Below are 20,905 nucleotides of genomic sequence, written 5' to 3' on the forward strand. Positions count from 1 at the left end.
AAGATAAACAGAAAATTCCTCAAAGAAAGCATACAGATGGGCAAAAGGTGTATGAGAAAAGTTCTTTGTCACTTATCAGAGAAATGAGATATCACTTCACAAAAGAGAGACTGGCCCATATCACAAAGAAGTAAAAGAACATTGTTGTTTTTGTTCTTTCCCCTGCCAGCCAGGGTTGGAGGGCAGGCAGGAATGAAGGAACCCTCATCCACAGTTGGTGGGAACCTCGACTGCGTCAATCCCTTCAAAAACATAGTACCCTTCTCAAAAACTAAAAATTAAGCTTCTGAATGAACCAGAAATTCAGTTTCTTAGTGTCTACCCCAATGGCCAAATAATGCTCTATTAAGAAAATATATCTGCAATCCTACGTTTGTTATAGTACTAGTCACAATAGACAAAATCTGGAAACAACTAGTGTCCAAGAACTGATGACTAAAGAAACTGTGGTACATATGCACAATGGAACAGTACCCAGCTAAAAGAAAAGCTAAAATCATGCAGTATGCTGGCACATGCACAGAACTGAAGGGTATCATGCTGAGTAAGGTTAGACAGGAGGAGAGGGGCAGATACTGACTGATATGTGGACTATAAAGAGATATACTAAGGCAACAAAATCTGAAAACTGTTCTACAGAAAAAAGCTCTGGCAGGGAGAAGGGAGGTAGGATGGAAAGGGAGAACTGAGACTGCCACAGGGAAGGGAAGTGAGCACTCTTGTGGACAGTGTGGTCTTAGGATTCCTACCAGTGGTGTCAGAGAACACAGTCGGTAAGGCACTTGCCTTGACGGGCTGACCTGGATTCATCCTCCAGTAACCCATATGGTACCCAAGCACCACCAGGAGTGATCCCTGAGCACAGAGCCAGGAATAGGCCCTGAGCTGGATGTGGCCCTAAAACCCAAACATATAAACAAAACCCCTACTGGCAGCAAGTAGTATTGTAAATCAGAGCTTAAAAAAATTCTAAATAATTAAATTTCAAAAATAGTAAAAGAAGCAAAAGTTAGATTTGAGAAGTTTAAGATCTTTAAAATTTGCTGCATAAAATACCTCCCCCATGTCACCCCCCCAAAAAAGAGTTAGAGAGGAAAGGGAGAGAGAGAAAGAGAAAGAGAGAGAGAGAGAGAGAGAGAGAGAGAGAGAGAGAGAGAGAGAGATCACTAGATATCTACAGACGGTTTCTTCTACAACTTTTCACTGAGTTTTCTATTGAATAACAATATCAGGAAAACAATCCCAGAGGCTTTCAGGGTTGTAAATATTTGATGCTTCCAATTGCTAGAGTGAAAAGACTTCCAAATAAATAAGATGATGGATACTTAAGAGTACTGCATTAGCAGTGAAGCCAAATTTAATTTTATAGTAAGGACTGTCTGGACATGCTTTACAAAGCTTACAAGCAAAACTTGAAAAGTTCATACTATTTCTAAGAAACTTAAAGGGATTCTAGAACAAGGGCCCAAAATATTTAAAAAGAAAAAAAAGAAGATAGAATACATAATGCCTAGTGACCGCAAGTTACTTCATACATAAAGAAATGTCTCAAATGAGAAGAAAAAAATCAGACAATAAACACATACTGAAAAAGTAACAAAAATTGGACAAAGTCCAGGGGTTCAGGGACTTGCCTATATGTGGCCAACACCAGTAAATCCCCAGGACAATACCGCAGACAATCCCCAAGCTACACCAGGCATCATCCCCACACAAAGCCCGGAATAAGCCCTGCGCACCATGTAGAGGAGAACCTTATCCTCTCCTCTGGCAAGAGGGACCCCTTTCGATGCAGCAGCCATGGAGCACTCACTTCCCCATACTCCCCTCCTTGGGCCCTCTCCCTGAGGGTGAGGCCTTCCCTTTGATGGCTGTGGCGCTTGTCTTTGCCAGAGATCAAGGGAATGAGGAAAGGAAGGAGCTAGAGAAAGTGCCTGGGAGTTAGACCAGAGCTGTGGGAATAAATTTTTTACAGTTCTTAAACTGGGGGACACAAAAGGCAGGGGGAACAGAAAGCTTGGGAACTGGCTGGAGAGAAGGTGACTCAAGGAGGCTTATGATTTTAGTCCCCAATTCACTCATCACTTTGTTCTTAAACTTAAAAGCCTGGATGAGAGAGAGACACACACACACACAACAAATAAGCAAACAAGGATACTAAAATAGTTACTGTATTTGTATTTTATATAAAAAAAAAAAAGGAAGGTTCTTTTCCTTTATTGAGTCAAAGTCAGCAGCACTCTGGGACCATACTCTGCTCCAGGGGGTCATACAGTGCCAGTATGGACACTGGGTCTCCACCACACTGTAAGCATGCGCTCAGCCCACTGATGGCAAGCAGTGGAAAGAGATACACCCACAGTATAAGAATCATCTAAAGAAACTTCAAGAGATAAAAGAATACATATCTAGGGTGTATTCAATGCCCAAATGGAATTAACAGAGTAGACAAAACAGAAGGAAGGATTAGTGCTCTTAAAGATAGCCATTAAGGCAATAAAAATAAAACAGGAAAAAGACTCCCAAATCAATTACTATCATTCAGCTATTGTGAGCAGAGCACAGTCAAATATATGGATATCCTAGAAAGAAAAATCGAATAGATAACCAAAAAACATTTTGAAGAAATGATTAAAAATTTTCCACATTTCATTATCAACTATAATCCCACAGATCCAAACATCTCAATGAACCCCAATAAAACACAGATGGAAAAAAAACTATATGCCACAGCACATCATAATCACATCATTCCTAGAGGCAAATGATGAAAAGCAAATGGTAGAAGCCACAAGGAGAAAGTAAACATATTACATATAAAATAAGTGCCTGAAAAAGGTTATTTTTTTCTTAAGTCATTTTGTTGTAATGCTGATAAGAAAAATTAACCCTGATCAATGAGGATAAAATAATTTATACTTGAGGTCATTTGATTAAAGTTGCAATTTCTAATAATTTATCAATGATACTGTAAAGGAAAAAACAGGAGCAACAATAGACCTTTTTTTGGTCAGAAACAAGGATGCTGAAAATAAACTGAAATCACATAAGCACCAGAAGAAAAAAATCTCAACGTAGGCGCCATAACCCCCGCCAGAAAGGGTGTCTGATTCTTCCACCTTGCCCCCCCACCCCACCGCCCCGCAGCACAGTGGCTGTCGCCTCAGAGCTTATTGGACAGCCAGGTATGAGCTGTTGGTGATGGGGCAACTGTGGCTTCATGGGATGGGGGGGGGGGTGAAACTGGCACACCCTTCCTGCCCCGCAGAGACCACGAGTTGCCCCCCACGAGCAGCTCTCTGGCACGGCCATGGAACCAGAGGCACACAAACCAATCTCGGAATTATGCGACTTTTGGCAAAAATCCCTCCAGACTTAATTAGTAAAACATCAGAAATCCAAAATTGTGCGGCCACAATCATATGATCATATGATCTTCCAGCAATAAAAAACAAATTATTTCACGATGCCTTTTCAGCAGGTCTGATTGTTGGGGTAAAATTCCAAATAATAATGGTGCATCTTTTGTCGAAATAATGAATATAATCAAAATAGAGAGAGAGTTAAGTGGAAATCATCTGCCTCACAGGCATGAGGAGGGGTGGAATGGGGGGGTATAGTGGGGTTCTTGATGGTGGAAAATATGCACTGGTGAAGGAATGGGTGACTGATCATTGTATGACCGAGATTTAAACCTAAAAGCTTTGTAACTGTTCTCACGATGATTCAATTAAAAAAAAAAAAAAACCTCAACCTATAGTAGTATATTTAGAAAAATCATTTTTCAAAAAAACAAAATACTTTTATCAGACATAATAAATGCTAAATAAGCCAATTTATTTAAGAACCACCAGCAGTGAAAAATTATCATGATTCAGCCGAAGAGAAGGACTACATGGAGGGCGGGATCCACAGATCCCAAAGGAAAAAAAAAAAATAAACAGTTTCCGAAAAGAGCCGAGATCATCGGGAAGTACGAGATGGGGTAGGTACCGCATCCCGCCTCCCCCAGATGGAACCCCGGTGACCAGAAACCTCTCCAAGCACAGCTCGAGTATGCGGGAACTAGGACTTTTCCTCAAAAATGCCGGGACTACAACTCCCAGGTAACCTCAGATTCCGGAAGTCACGCCCACAGCCCGCCCCCCAGCGCCATCTTGACAGCATTCAGCCGAAGAGAAGGACTACATGGAGGGCGGGATCCACAGATCCCGAAGGAAAAAAAAATAATAATAAACAGTTTCCAAAAAGAGCCGAGATCATCGGGAAGTCCGAGATGGGGTAGGTACCGCATCCTGCCTCCCCCAGATGGAACCCCGGTGACCAGAAACCTCTACAAGCACAGCTAGAGTATGCGGGAACTAGGACTTTTCCTCAAAATCGCGCGGCCGCCTATACAAAGTGATCCATGGGAAGTAAACCACCTAACGTTTCTCTCTGAAAATCATAGTTAAGTTTGGAGCACGGCCACAGCCCCAGAAACACAAGGACTTAATGCATAACCCAGCAGCTTGGAGCAGAAAAGTGAACGGGCTATGTGTTAATCCAGGCCATCAAGTCTGCCAGAGGGGAAAGGGTGTTGGTCCCTTCCGCCCTCCTCCCTCTGGAAAGAAAGGTGGCAGCCACATGGGAGCCTTGTGGACAGCAGGTATGAGCCGGGGGTGTGGGGGCCACTAAAACCTCATGGGAAGGGGGGCGTTCCGGTCCGTCCTTCACGCCCTACCGAGGTCACCAGTTGTCCCCCACGAGCGGCTCTCCAGCACGGCCACAGCCCCAGAAGCACAAGGACTTAATGCATAACCCAGCAGCTTGGAGCAGAAAAGTGAACGGACTATGCGTTAATCCAGGCCATCAAGTCTGCCAGAGGGGAAAGGGTGTTGGTCCCTTCCGCCCTCCTCCCTCTGGAAAGAAAGATGGCGGCCACATGGGAGCCTTGTGGACAGCAGGTATGAGCCGGGGGTGTGGGGGTGACTAAAACCTCATGGGAAGGGGGGCGTTCCGGTCCGTCCTTTATGCCCTACCGAGGCCACCAGTTGCCCCCCACGAGCAGCTCTCCAGCACAGCCACAGCCCAAGAAACACAAGGATTTAATGCAGAACCCAGCAGCTTGGAGCAGAAAAGTGAACGGACTATGCGTTAATCCAGGCCATCAATTCTGCTGGAGGGGAAAGGGTGTTGCCCCAATCGCCTTCTCCTCTCTGGAAAGAAAGATGGCGGCCACATGGGAGCCTTGTGGACAGCAGGCATGAGCCGGGGGAGCGGGGGTGACTAAAACCTCATGGGAAGGGGGGCGTTCCAGTCCGTCCTTCACGCCCTACCGAGGTCACCAGTTGCCCCCCACGAGCGGCTCTCCAGCATGGCCACAGCCCCAGAAGCACAAGGACTTAATGCAGAACCCAGCAGCTTGGAGCAGAAAAGTGAAAGGACTATGCGTTAATCCAGGCCATCATGTCTGCCCGGAGGGGAAAGGGTGTTGGTCCCTTCCGCCCTCCTCCCTCTGGAAAGAAAGGTGGCGGCCACATGGGAGCCTTGTGGACAGCAGGTATGAGCCGGGGGTGTGGGGGCGACTAAAACCTCATGGGAAGGGGGGCGTTCCGGTCCGTCCTTTACGCCCTACCGAGGTCACCAGTTGCCCCCCGCAAGCGGCTCTCCAGCACGGCCACAGCCCCAGAAGCACAGGGACTTAATGCAGAACCCGGCAGCTTGGAGCAGAAAAGTGAAAGGACTATGCGTTAATCCAGGCCATCATGTCTTGTCCGGAGGGGAAAGGGTGTTGCCCCAGTCGCCTTCTCCTCTCTGGAAAGAAAGATGTCGGCTGTATGGGAGCCTTGTGGACAGCAGGTATGAGCCGGGGGAGTGGGGGCGACTAAAACCTCATGGGAAGGGGGGCGTTTCGGTCCGCCCTTCACGCCCTACCGAGGCCACCAGTTGCCCCCCACTAGCGGCTCTCCTGCACGGCCACAACTCCAGAGCACAGAAACCAATTTCTTAACTATCTGACTTTCAGTAGAAATACTTCCAGGGTCAATAAGTAAAACAGCAGAAATCCAAAACCAACATTTAATTCTTGAACCCAGCTGTAGAAAGCAAATCACTTCACAATGCTTTTTCAGCATGTCTGATTTGGGGGGGGCGGTAAACTCTAAATAATAGTGGTGAATCTTTTATTGAAACAATGAATCTAATCAAAGCAGATAGAGTGTTAACTAGAATTCATCTGCCCCACAGGGACTGGGAGGGGTGGGGGGTGGGGTTTTATTGGGGTTCTTCATGGTAAAAAATAAGTATTGGTAAAGGGAAATGTGTTTGATATTTGCATGACTGAGACCTAAACCTGAAAGCTTTGTAACCTTTCCCACGGTGATTCAATAAATAAATAAAGAAAAAAGAAAAAAAAAAGAAAAGGAAAATTATCATTCAAGTGTAAGAGTGAAGTAATGACATTTCTAAATAAGTCATAGACCATTTTGCTTCAAACAAATTATCAGAAGATACTAGTTGTTCTATGGATCAAAAGTCAAAAGGCATTTGTTGTGATTCCACAAATCAAAATGAAAAGAAGTTTTAAGTACTGAAATGATTGTTGACTTTAGTTAATTGTTAATTGGCACAACTGAAGATTTTAACATACTTATGCTTTGAATTTTCTTCACAGAAAATGTGTGTTATGCATATATTCTTATCCAAATGTTTGTCTCTCATTTGTCTTTGAAAATTCTTTCTGGGGCCGGAGTAATAGAACAGCGGGTAGGGCATTTACCTTGCATGCAGTCTGCCTGGGTTCAATCCTATACATCCCATATGGTCCCTGGAGCACTACCAGGAGCAATTCCTGAGTGCAGAGCCAGGAGTAACCCCTGTGCATTGCTGGGCATGACCCAAAAAAGGATAAAAAAAAAGGGATAAAAAATAAAACAGAAACTCAAAATTCTTCGCTATGTAACCCAAAAGCATGGGGGGTGGGAAGAACAATGTAAGAACTAATTTATTTAACAAAAACATCTGGGTTACTACACCTACTTTTGTTTCTTTTAGAGGAAGAATTCAACTGTGAACTTACTCCAAATTTACCAAAGCATACTAAGTGTCAAATTTTGACATTTGCTTTGCACACGGCTGACCCGGCTGGCCCCGGTTCAATTCCTCCGCCCCTCTTGGAGAGCCCAGCAAGCTACCGAGAGTATCTCGCCCGCAAGGCAAAGCCTGGCAAGCTACCAGTGACATATTCGATACGCCAAACACAGTAACAAGTGTCACAATGGAGATGTTGGTGGGCCAGCTCGAGCAAATCGATGAACAATGGGAGGACAGTGACAGTGACAGTACAAAGAAAAGAGAGGTTATTGGTACAAAGAGAAGAGAGGTTAAATGAGTTTCAGCAGTCATATATCAGATATAAATAATTTCGCACTCTTTAACTGTTTGCAAAATATTATATCTTTTATTCATACCCACCTTATTCCAAATCTTCACTTTGAATACAAATGTTAAAAAAAAAGAAAAAAAATCATACCTTATGACCTTCAGCTCGAGCTTTATTCTGCCTTGCTTCATGTTTTCGCTGGAGAAACTCTTTCACTTGCTGATCTCTTTCCACATCTATCTGTCCCCTCTGCCTGTGTGATTCAGAGCAAAATCGGGATTTCTGAACATTAAGTATTCTCAAAAGTTACAAACTACTTACTCTAAAAAGTTTGATAGAGAATATGAAGAAACGTTGACAGAAAGCCTTCTTGTAGTGCTTTCATATTATGATCTTCTTATTGAAGAAATACCTAAACTTTATATACTAGTTATCTCCTACCTGAAGTACAATTTTTATTATTTTAAATAGAAGCAAAATTTATCTCACTACTCCAAAGCTTAGCATGGTTTCTCTTACATTTACTCTATTCTAGTTACAAACACATAAAACTGCTTCATACTTAGAAAAGAATATCTTTTCTAAGAAGCTAAACTCATTCAGTAATCTGTGCCAGATAGATTTACGGAGGTTCCTTAGTAAGGTAAGGTAAAGGTAAAGGCCCTCCCGTTGATCGTCGATTTGCTCGAGCGGGCCCAGTAACGTCTCCATTGGAGACTTTGTTGTTACTGTGTCTGGCATATCGAATACTCTCGGTAGCTTGCCGGGCTCTCCGAGAGGGGCGGAGGAATCGAACTCGGGTCGGCCATGTTGGCCGCTTATAAGGTGAACGCCCTACCCGCTGTGCTATCGCTCCAGCCCTTAGTAATGAAATAAATGAAAATAGGCTAATAACTATTCCAAAAGTTAACAAAAAATATGAAACATTTGTGTGTTTTCAAAAATACAGCAAAAGCTGGTATCTGATTTCCTGGAAAGCTGCATCTCAGGCTTGCCCACTCAAGGCCACATTCACTCTTGAACATGAATCTAGTTTGCTTGCCTCTGTTGCTTTGCTGGATGGCTTCAAACACTCTTTGCTTGCTCTTCAAGCCCTTCACTGTTCTCTTGAACCTATGTTCCTCTCCTTGGCCCCCCCTCACACCTTTCTAAGTTTCATTCAATAAAAGCTATCTTGCTTCATACACACAAAAACCCCATGAACAAGTTAGGGAGAAAAAAATTAAAGCATGGGGTTCTTTCACAACTTTCTCCCAATATATCTCTTTTTTTTTTCAAGTTCTTGAGTAAAATCAAAATAAATCCAGTGACTACGTATGAAAAGACATTCAGTATTTGGTTATATTTAAATTTTAAAGTACCCAATTTTTTTTCAGTCACAAAATCAAAAACTTTTCAGTCTCTTATTCAATTGTTTCTTAAGAAGCTGGGAGATGAATGCTTACAGGAGATGAATTCTATAGTCCAACTGATGGAGTTTAAATCCCAGTTCTATCTCTTTCTTGCTGCCTGACTATGCACCCTGTATGTCCTAATTTTCTCATGTGTATTTTAAAAATAATATCTAATAAAGAGTGTCTGGGATGAATAAACATAATTTGTTTATTCTATTGTTCTATATAATGTGCCCAATGATCAGGGGGCTAGATCAATAGTTCAATAGGTAGGTCATTTGCTTTAAATAAAGCCAACCCGGATTCGATCCCTGGCATCCCATATGGTCTCTAGAGCCTACCAGGAGTGATGCCTGAGCACAGAGTCAGGAGTAAGCCCTAAACACCACTGGATGTGACACTAAAACAAAACAAAAACAAAACAAAAATCCATAACCAATAAGAACAGCAACTTCAATGCATAATAAGAAAATGAGTATTGTATGATTGGATCATATTAAGACCATCAATGTTGATACAACTGAAATGATAAATGATCTTATTTAACAATCACAAATGTTTATTAAAACTGAAAATTACAGGGGACCAGTGAGATAGTACAGCAGGCAGGGCAATTGCCTTATACATGGCCGACACGGGTTCATTCTCTGGCATTCCATGCGGTGCCCCAAGCAGTACCAGGAGTGATTTCTGGGTGCAGAGCCAGGAGTAACCCCTGAGCATCACTGGTCTTGCCCCCCCACCAAAACAAACAAACAAAACCAACCCCAAAACCAAAAACTGAAAATTACAATAATGATGCTATAGCTGATGCTCAAATAAAGATGGAATGGACTGGAAGGTATGTCTCATGGAGGAGATAACTAAGATACATAGCCATGTAAGACAATCAAAATCAAGTATAAATAAATGCAAACATTTCAGTGATATAACAGGAGTTAGATCCTAATGATCCAATGTGTATATATATAATTTCACCTGTGAAGAACTAAGAAGCATTCTGAAAGATGCTGTATAAAGAAACATGACAAGTTTTTTCTATTTTTTTACACTATGTAAATTTATTAGATTTCATTAAAATACCAAAAAAAACTAAGTAAAATATCTACCAGAAAGGTCAATAACACCAAAAGATGAAAGTTACACAAACCTTGCTTTGCCATTTCATTAAAATGGGCTTTAAGTTTGCAACCATCCTTTTCAAATATGACAAGAAGGGACAATTAGCTTCACACTTCAGGCTATGGTATATAATTCATATTATTAATTCAAATGTACCTCATTTATCTCTGTTAAACTATATTTGAACCAATTCAACTATATTTTCATCACTTTTTATAACTGGAAAAAGATTAATTGATTGATTGATTTTTAATTCTGGACCACACTGGTGATCCTCAGAGCTTAGTCCTGGCTCTGTGCTTATGAATCAGTCTTGGTGGTGCTCACGGAACCATATATGGTGCTGGGGACAGGACCCTGGTCAGCGGCACACACAGCAAGTTTAACTCTGTGCTATTTCTCTGGCTTCATAAAAAATTTTCAATACTTGGGAGTATTCTAGTGAAATAACAAGGAAAAGGCAATGTTACTAAATTTTCACAAAAATGTTCTCTGCTATTCACAACCTGAATATTTTACTAAAAATGATGTTATCTAAGAAAGCATATATATATAAAAGAAATATGTAAATTACAAACATTGAGCGTCACCATATTAAATTAAATTAAATGGAAGAAAAGGAAAAATCAGATTAAAAGTATCACAGAGTCACAAATTCATATGAGAAAAAAAGACAAAACAACAAAGAAAAAACAGGCTTTTAAGTGACAAGAAAAAGAAGACAAAAAAACATCCTTTGGAGTTTTGTATATAGTGACTTAATTTAAATATACTGTGATTTAATTAAAGCAAGTGGACGACAACACAAACCATACTTGACTATAAGTTATCACATGTTCCTTTAAATTACACTCAGCCTATAACATATAAACACGGTACGAAAAAGAAGCTAAAGAAGTACATGCTCAGTACATGAAACCCTGGGCCAAATAGCTCCAGAAAAAAAATGATTGCACCAGAAGGCAAAAAGTATTTTATGTGGTCAGTGAAGGAAACATCCACAAAGTGTAGGTACTAAACTACACATGACATAAGACAAAACTACACACAGGGATGAGTTTATGGATCACCACAGTCCAACCTGTTTGCACTGGCTTGTTTAGGCACGGCCTTCAATCTTTTCAAAGTTTTTCTAATAGCATCAGTCTCGGGGATATGGTGATGACCCGCAGCCCCATTAGGAAATCCTGGATGTACTCCAGGTGGAATTCCTCTGTAGATAAACACGCACAATGACTTTCATTACTTTCTCTGAAGCAAAGCACAACCAACATCTGCAGAACACAGCCATACCTTTCTGAAAGTCTTTGGTCACAAATTTCTTTCCATTTGGCTTCACTATCTGCCACTCGTTGCTCCATTTGATCAAAAATAGCATGATAATGCTCGTATTTTCCTCGAGAAGAACAAGATGGAGCCGCAACCCCTCCAACACCAAAAAAGGAAGCCTAGAAATCAAACAAATAGTTCTCACATGTTTCTCTTCGAGGGCCCAGAGGCCTATATATCCTCAAAGGAAAAAAATACATTTCAACACTAGGCTTCTAAAAAGTATCACCAAATTTGAACACATTAATAATAAGTTGCCTAAAACATAATTTTTCTTACCATATTACAATCGGCTGGAGCAATAGCACAGCGGGTAGGGCGTTCGCCTTACAAGCGGCCAACAAGTTCAATTCCTCCGCCCCTCTTGGAGAGCCTGGCAAGCTACCGAGAGTATTCGATATGCCAGACACAGTAACAACAAAGTCTCCAATGGAGACGTTACTGGGCCCGCTCGAGCAAATCGACGATCAATGGGAGGGCCTTTACCTTTACCTTTACCTTATTACAATCATTATCAATCAAAAAATTATCACTTTACTTACAAGCATGCTAATATAACAAAATACAAGATTCACCTAATTCAAGTAAATATGAAAACGTCTCAGGTAATAAAATAAGTCTCTAGTAAGGATTACATGTATTCCACTTACTAAGTTTAAATAAGCTCGTTTAAATAAGAAAAACTAAAACTGATTTATAATACTTAAAATTATATATATATATTTTTGCTTTTTGGGTCACATCTGGCGGTGCACTGGGGTTACTCCTGGCTCTGCACTCAGGAATTACCCCTGGCAGTGCTCGGGGGATCATATGGGATGCTGGGGATCGAACCCAGGTCGGTCACATGCAAGGCAAGCACCCTACCCACTGTGCTATTGCTCCAGCCCCTCAAAATTATATTTAAGTACAATTTTTGAATCTTGGCATTTAACAGACCTTCCAAATTCCCCAATTTAAGTAACAATAAAAGTATTATTTTAACAACCCATGTGTATAAAGGTAAAAGAAACAAAACACAGTATTTCTCCTTAAGTAGCTACCAAGTAAGTTGGAAAACAAAACACAAAGCCAAAAAAATATTTCATGTCTATGATAAAAGAATGATAAAAGGCATAGCGTAAAATGCACTGGAGCAATGTCCTTCCATTCATCGATTCCATTCATGCTCAAGCGGGCACCAGTAACATCTCCATTGTGAGGCTTGTTATTACTGTCTTTGGCATATTGAATATGCCACGGGGAGCTTGCCAGGCTCTGCCGTGCGGGTGGGATAGTCTCAGTAGCTTGCCGGGCTCTCTGTGAGGGACAGAGGAATCAAACCTGGGTCGGCCGCATGCAAGGCAAATGCCCTACCTACTGTGCTATCACTCCAGCCCATAGTGTAAAATAGTATACTAAATGAATTCACAAAATAGGAAAAATTATCAGAAGGAAAAATCCCTGGGGGGAAGGGAAAAGGATAGGTGAAAAAAATCAGGTTTGGAAGGAAAAACAAGAAATGTGGGGGGCAGAGCAATAGTACAACTCTAGTGTCAGAGAAGGAATGAGAGGTTCACGTAACACAACACAGTTGTGATGAAAAATGAAGTCATGAAATTTGCTCATACATGGATAGACTTGGAGCATCATGCTGAATGAAAGGGTCAGAGGGAGAGGGGCAGACACGGAATTACTGCACTCATTTGCAGGGCATTTATAAACAAAAACATAGTATGTGACTAATAAGCAAAGACAGTAGAAAAAAAGGGACAGGAGGACTGGTCCCTAGCAGGAAACTTGCCACAAAGGGAGGGAGAGGGCAGTTAGGACAGACAAGGGACCATGGTGACAAAGGTAGTTGGAAATGATCGCTCTGGACATATACTAAGTGATGAAAGGAGGAAAAGTGATATCCATGACACCTTTTCAGTAACAGTATTAAAAACTACAGTGCCTAGAAGGAAAATGACAGAGAGAGAGAGAGAGACAGACAGACAGACAGACAGAGACAGAGGAAGAGTCTCTACAGAAGCAGGCTGTGGGGATGGGAAAGGGGGAGGGCAAAGGTGGGGGTAAATTGGAGACAATGGTGGTAGGGAATGCATACTGGTGAAGTAGTAAGTGTTGGAACATTGTATGACAGAAAGTCAGTCATTAACAACTTTGTAACTGTATGTTCTGAGATGTTACTGTTGCCCTTGAGCAAATCCATATACAAAGGGAGGACAGTTACAGTACAGTATATCTCCATGGTGATTCAATTAAAAAAAAAAAAGAAAAGAAAAGAAGTATTTACACTCTTAGCAGCTAAAAATTATACACACTATTTCAGTTTTTCCTGACAGGAGATTCTGGGCAAGGTAAAAACCCCTCCATCTACTTAGGATTTCACCATGCAAAAAACCAAGGTAACATCAGGGTCGCAACTCTCATCTGAAGCTCGAGACTGATCTTCATCCAAGCTCACTGGCACTTGGCCAAATCCATTTCTTTGTTGTTATATGGCTAAGTCACCTTTCTTGAGAGTTGTTGGTGAAAACCACTATTAGCCCCTACAGGTCACCTACCACATAAATACATGCTTTTCCCCAGTCAGTGTAAACAGGTGTGACTTTTTCACTTCCCAGTATGCTGTGAGGGAGACTTAGAAAATCTTTTTTTTTTCTTTTCAGGTCACACCCAACGATGCACAGGGGTTACTCCTGGCTCTGCACTCAGGAATTACCCCTGGAGGTGCTCAGAGGACCATATGGGATGCTGGGAATTGAACCCAGATTGGCTGCGTGCAAGGCAAACGCCCTACCCATTCATTATGCTATTGCTCCAGCCCGAGACTTAGAAAATCTTAATGAAACCACAGGAGTGACCAATCCACCACCAATACCATCTAATCTACTCAAACCACTGGAAAGAGGTGGCATAATATTTCCAGTTTCCATCAATCAGTAAGAGGAATACAGGGCACACAAGAGAGATCAGGATTTGGGGGAACCACCTTAGAATTCAGCCTACATAGATACCTAAAGGATGCTACAGGAACTGAAGCAGACAGGAAAGATCCAGAATAGCAGAAGGAAAAAAGAAAAAGGAAGTTAACAAATGAGTCCTTGTTGGCCAACCTCCAGGTCCTTTTTATTTTAATTCACTATATCCCTGTCATCCCATTGTTCATCGATTTACTTGAGCAGGCGCCAGTAACATCTCCATTCCTCCCAGCCCTGAGATTCTAACAGCCTCTCCTTACACGTCTTTCCCAATGCTGCCATATTGGAGGCTCTTTCAGGGTCAGGGGAATGAGACCTGTTATTGTTACTGTTTTAAATAGAGAACTAAAAATTAGGAAAAGTTAAATAACTTATCAAGATTGAAAGTGTGAAGGCTTGATAAGACCCTCACCTGGCTCCAGCAACAGACCCAAAGAAGCTCCTCTAGGAACAAAAGGCCAGGAAAGGAATTTCAAAGAAGACCATCACCACTCCCATCCTCCCTGGTAACCTCCTTAGCAACGGGACATTTACCTGGGAAGAAGCCCCACGTGGGGGCAGGTTGGAGAAACCCTATAAAGGCCACCTTGAACAAAGGAAGCGCGCGCATTTGCTGCCCGAGCCCATGTGCTGCTTGTGCCCACGTGGCCGAGCACATGTGGTTCCCGAGCACATATGTCGCCCGCATCTCCCCTCTTGAGATGTGTACTTTCATGCTTTCGTGTCTAACTTTACTCTCTCACTCTCTCCCTCCCTCCATACCTAAAAATCCTCCAAATAAAATCTATTTACTTCAAAAAAAAAAAAAAGATTGAAAGTGTGCATCTACCCAAAGAAATGTCTGAATTAACATATTTAAGTACATGGTTCTCTAAGTAGTTACTGAGGTAAGTGGCTGGAGATGGAATGGAGAGGGAGGAAACAAAAGCTCAAAGCAAAGAAGTTACACAGGGTAAAGAATCTACAGATACAGTCTTCAGTGCAGCGTGATTAAAACATACAAACTCTAGCACGGAATGGATGGAGATGAGTGTGGAGAGGTTCGTTGGGGAACTTCATTATGAGGATTACTTGAAACTACAGGAAGATTTTAATGCAAAGAAATGCAAATTGCATTTGATTTACAAAAAAATTTTCTTGGGCAAGAAGAAGTAGTACAGCAGCTAGGGTATTTGCTCTGCAGGAGGCAATGGGTTTAATCCCGGCAACCCATATGGTCCCCCAAGCACTGACAGGAGTAATTCCTGTGTGCAGAGCCAGGAGTAACCCCAGAGTATCTTGTAAGTGTGGACCAACAACAACAACAAAAATTTAAATTAAATCAAATTAAAATAAAAAATATTTTGGGGGACAGAGCAATAAGACAGCAGGTGGGGTACTTGCCTTGTATGTGGTCAACCTGGGTTTGATCCAGCATCCGTATGATTTCCTGAGCCTACCATGAGTGATCCCTTTGCATAGAGCCAGGAGAAAGTCCTGAGTACCACTGGGTATGGCCCAAAACCCAAAAGCATACAAAAAAAAAATCCAACCCCCCCAAAAATAATAGTTACATCAAACTTTAAGATCAATTTGACGAGTCTCATATTCATTATTAATATAACTTGCATAACTTACATATCAAACACAGGCAGGAAAGCTAAACCAAAATAAATGCAAACAAAAATTCTAGGTGAAAATTAAATGCAAACAAAAGTTGGACTTCAAAGATCAAGATAAACCTGGAGAAACAATTATGCTGTGGTAAGGTAAATAACATATTTACCATCGTATCCAATACCTACCTTTACTTCACTACTTCCACCAGCACATAGCACATTTCTCCATCCTTGTTCTCTGGCCCTATTTATTCTCTCCAACTTTGGGGAAAAGAAACAAGCAAAATACCATTTCAAGTATAAAATAAAATACAAGAAATATTTTAGTAATAAAACTCCATTATGAAAGCACAGGTACTGGCAACAGGCAGAATGTACTGCAGAAAAAGACATGATCTTCTTACCCTCTCCTTGTCTTGCCTTTTCATCTGTTCAGCCCTCAAGAAACTAATCTGTAACAGTTTTAAAGGCAAACATATTAGGAGTCTTGAAACTGTAATTACCTACAACTTGGCAAAGAAACAAAACTAAGAGCAAAGAGCTGGGGCCCTGGGGAACCAACAGGGGCCTTAGGACACAAGTTCCGTCCCCAGTATCGCCACATGCACAGAGTGCAACCACGGCAGCTCAGTGGCCGCACAAGCAATTTCCAGCTGAACTATAGCCATGTGTGTGGCAAATCCCTGGGATGTTTGACCCTAGCAAGTTAACAAATGCCATTAATCAGACACCATGGTTGCATGCAAGCCCTAGCGAGCATGAAACCAGGACAGACATGTGTCAGTTAAAGAGCACCCCAGAGTGAGCACTGTACAAATACTGCAGCAAAAAGACTGAGACCCTTGGAGACTACCATGACCTGGCGGGTGACCCCCTTCCCGCCAAGGGAAGACTCCAGCTAGAGGTGGACACAATGCAAAGTCATCGCACATCAGAAACCAAGGGAGGGGCACGTGAACAGAAGAGCCAAGCAAGAACACTACCTGGTCCTTCGACTTCTTCTCCTTTTCAATTAATTCCAACTTTTTCTTTCTTGGTGGTTCCTTGAATAAAAAAGAATACTTTTTATCAATAATAATTTCTCCTTTCCGGTTTCATCAGGAAAGCTAGTACACCAAGGAGGGGGAGATGCTGAGGGATGTTAAAAATATATATGTATACATACATGATACATATGTGATACATATGTATACATACATATGTTAGCAGTAATTGAAAGAAACAAGGAGGAATTGTTTGGAGGTTTTTTTTTTTTAAGTTTTACTTCTTTTTTTAAGTTACTTTGTAAAGTCTTATAAATAAGCAGACAGGTGTCTTTATACCTCAAACATTTTCCTCCTTTCTTCTCCAGGATTCATTTTCTTCAGTGCAGCCTGAGGGCCCTGGACAAAAAAGTAAAACTACAAATTAGGTAAGAGTTTGAGGCACCCATCTAAAAAAATTAAAAGTTTTGGGAAATGAAAATAAAAGAAACATAAGGTCAATACTGCAAACTCTCTTTCTAAATGTATTTTCCCCAAAAAATAAAGAATCATGCAATATTTCATGTGCTCTTTATGAAAGGGAAACAAAAGCTGATGCTGGTACAAAAAGTGTTTGTAGCCAATCCTCAATTTAAAAGTTCTGTTCTTAGATCCAAATGCAAGCTTGCATTTAAAGCCCCTGTTGTCCCCTGAATGCGTATCTCACTTGTTCGTCTCTACATCTCTGGGAAAGCCCGCGCGCGCTTTGGAACACACACTTCTCCCTTTCTCTCCCCTCACACCTTTCCAAATACGTTGCAATAAAAACTTTCTTACTTCACCAAAGAGAAAAAAATATCAGCTACAGATGTTAATTTTAAGTTTTCTAACATTAAAAAGTTCTACACTGAAGAGAAATCTTTCTTTCAAATATTAGTCATACAGAACACAGAACCAGGAGGAAGCCTGGAACACTGCCGGGTATGGTCAAAAGCCAAAAAAGTTAATTATTAGTTATATGGCATTATGTTCAGGATTGGGGATATATCTTAGCAGAAAAGGGCTTGCTTGCATGTGTAAGGACCTGGATTTGAACTCTAGCATCAAGAAAAAAATCAAAGCAAGGAGTACTACTATACATGTTTATTATATACCAGAACCAGAAAACAAACAAAATTCAGCAGTAATGAGAGGCAGGTTGGAGGGCAGAAAGGAAACTGGGAATATTGGTGGAGCGTGAAGATACTGGTGTTGGAACATTGTAACTCAATCATGAGTAACTGAATCACTGAAACCTAATCATAAGTAACTTTGTAAGTCACTGGTGATTCAATAAAAAATAAAAACAGAAGAATACTACATATTCACTATATAAAGGACTGTATTATACTATTTCATTTATGTAAAATTATATGATTCCCTTATGTGCAAGAAAAATTATACACAGATAAGGTAAAAGGTAAAATGTATACTTATATGTACCCTGGTGAAGGGATGGGTGTTAAAACATTGTATGACTGAAACCCTATTGTGAACAACTTTAGAACTATGTATCTCACAGTGATTTAATAATAATCACTACTTTTATTTGTGACTAAATAACAGTGTAGGGGAAGAAGGGGAACTGATTGCTAGTAGAAATTGATATCTGGGGTAATAATAGAAAAAAATCACTAGAGCTGACTAAAATGATGATGACATAACTCTATGAATACAAGAAATATCATTTAATTTCAAATTTTGAATGAATGAATTGTATATGAATTCAATGTGAATCACACCTTTTTAAAAATACAGGCTATTTCCACAAATGCTTGGCCAGCATGCTTTAGGCCAATGTGACACCAGGGACTGAATTTGGGGCCACTTAAGCTATCTTCCTAGCCCCTCAATAAAGTTATATAAATAGATAATACCCAAGACTTGCTACATCTTAACTTCTGGACACGAAGCCCTAGAGTCTAGATTTTTGGCGTTTCATGAGTTTAGTCATGTAACACATCTTGCACAAGTCTGAAATTTTGAACTCAAAATCAAACAACCTTAATATATTAATTGAGGCCATCTTTACAGCATACAGCCGAAGAGAAGGGCCACATGGAGGGCAGGATCCACAGCTCCCGGAGGGAAAAAAAAAACAGGTTCCAAAAAGAGCCGAGATCATCGGAAGTCCCAGATGGGGTAGGTACCGCATCCCGCCTCCCCCAGATGGAACCCCGGTGACCAGAAGCCTCTACAAGCACAGCTCGAGTATGCGGGAACTAGGACTTTTCCTCAAATCTGCCGGGACTGCAACTCCCAGGTAACCTCAGATTCCGGAAGTCACGCCCACAGCCCGCCCCCCAGCGCCATCTTTACAGCATTCAGCCGAAGAGAAGGACTACATGGAGGGCGGGATCCACAGCTCCCGGAGGGAAAAAAAAAAAAAACAGGTTCCAAAAAGAGCCGAGATCATCGGGAAGTCCCAGATGGGGTAGGTACTGCATCCCGCCTCCCCCAGATGGAACCCCGGTGACCAGAAGCCTCTACAAGCACAGCTCGAGTATGCGGGAACTAGGACTTTTCCTCAAATCTGCCGGGACTGCAACTCCCAGGTAACCTCAGATTCCGGAAGTCACGCCCACAGCCCGCCCCCCAGCGCCATCTTTACAGCATTCAGCCGAAGAGAAGGACTACATGGAGGGCGGGATCCACAGCTCCCGGAGGGAAAAAAAAAAACAGGTTCCAAAAAGAGCCGAGATCATCGGGAAGTCCCAGATGGGGTAGGTACTGCATCCCGCCTCCCCCAGATGGAACCCCGGTGACCAGAAGCCTCTACAAGCACAGCTCGAGTATGCAGGAACTAGGACATCTCTCTATATACAAAGTGATCAACGGGAAGTAAACCACCCAACGTTTCTCCCTGAAAATCAGAGTTAAGTTTGGAGCACGGCCACAGCCCCAGAAGCACAAGGACTTAATGCAGAACCTAGCAGCTTGGAGCAGAAAAGTTAAAGGACTATGCGTTAATCCAGGCCATCATGTCTGCCCTGAGGGGAAAGGGTGTTGCCCCATTCGCCCTCTCCTCTCTGGAAAGAAAGATGGCGGCCACATGGGAGCCTTGTGGACAGCAGGTATGAGCCTGGAGTGTGGGGGCGACTAAAACCTCATGGGAAGGGGGGCGTTCCGGTCCGTCCTTCACGCCCTACCGAGGTCACCAGTTGCCCCCCGCGAGCGGCTCTCGAGCACAGCCACGGCCCCAGAAGCACAAGGACTTAATGCAGAACCCGGAAGCTTGGAGCAGAAAAGTGAAAGGACTATGCGTTAATCCAGGCCATCATGTCTGTCCGGAGGGGAAAGGGTGTTGCCCCATTCGCCCTCTCCTCTCTGGAAAGAAAGATGGCGGCTGCATGGGAGCCTTGTGGACAGCAGGTATGAGCCTGGAGTGTGGGGGCGACTAAAACCCCATGGGAAGGGGGGCGTTCCGGTCCGTCCTTCACGCCCTACCGAGGTCACCAGTTGCCCCCCGCGAGCGGCTCTCGAGCACAGCCACGGCCCCAGACGCACAAGGACTTAATGCAGAACCCAGAAGCTTGGAGCAGAAAAGTGAAAGGACTATGCGTTAATCCAGGCCATCATGTCTGTCCGGAGGGGAAAGGGTGTTGCCCCATTCGCCCTCTCCTCTCTGGAAAGAAAGATGGCGGCTGCATGGGAGCCTTGTGGACAGCATGTATGAGCCGGGGATGTGGGGGCGACTAAAACCTCATGGGAAGGGGGGCGTTTCGGTCCACCCTTCACGCCCTACCGAGGCCACCAGTTGCCCCCCACTAGCGGCTCTCCAGCACGGCCACGACTCCAGAGCACAGAAACCAATTTCTTAACTATCTGACTTTCAGTAGAAATACTTCCAGGGTCAATAGGTTAAATAGCAGAAATCCAAAACCAACATTTAATTCTGGAACCCAGCTGTAGAAAGCAAATCACTTCACAATGCTTTTTCAGCATGTCTGATTTGGGGGGGGAGCGGGTAAACTCTAAATAATAGTGGTGAATCTTTTATTGAAACAATGAATCTAATCAAAGCAGATAGAGTGTTAATTAGAATTCATCTGCCTCACAGGGACTGGGAGGGGTGGGGGGTGGGGTTTTATTGGGGTTCTTCATGGTAAAAAATAAGTATTGGTAAAGGGAA

At 42.4% G+C, this 20,905-nt stretch overlaps 1 protein-coding gene across 7 annotated transcripts in view; it reads right to left on the bottom strand.

Moving 5' to 3' along the window:
* The window catches only part of NEK1 (NIMA related kinase 1), a 154,739-nt gene that overhangs the window by 86,815 nt on the left and 47,019 nt on the right, over nt 1–20,905 (bottom strand). For 3 of the 7 annotated variants that reach the window (XR_008792455.1, XM_056113830.1, XM_056113828.1), the window contains exons 12-18: nt 17,095–17,154; nt 16,756–16,815; nt 16,177–16,224; nt 15,959–16,033; nt 11,173–11,327; nt 10,961–11,092; nt 7,514–7,616 (exon numbers count right to left, since the gene is read on the bottom strand). Coding sequence is in view for 6 of the 7 variants with exons in the window: in XM_056113830.1 (XP_055969805.1) it covers nt 7,514–7,616; nt 10,961–11,092; nt 11,173–11,327; nt 15,959–16,033; nt 16,177–16,224; nt 16,756–16,815; nt 17,095–17,154 (633 nt within the window). In the remaining variant the exon portion in view is untranslated. The remainder of the gene's footprint in view (nt 1–7,513; nt 7,617–10,960; nt 11,093–11,172; nt 11,328–15,958; nt 16,034–16,176; nt 16,225–16,755; nt 16,816–17,094; nt 17,155–20,905) is intronic. The other 4 variants (XM_056113832.1, XM_056113831.1, XM_056113829.1 and 1 more) reach the window with 3 other exon arrangements.

This window comes from Sorex fumeus, unplaced genomic scaffold (genome assembly GCF_029834395.1).
Source record: "Sorex fumeus unplaced genomic scaffold, SorFum_2.1 ptg000024l, whole genome shotgun sequence".
Taxonomy (NCBI): domain Eukaryota; kingdom Metazoa; phylum Chordata; class Mammalia; order Eulipotyphla; family Soricidae; genus Sorex; species Sorex fumeus.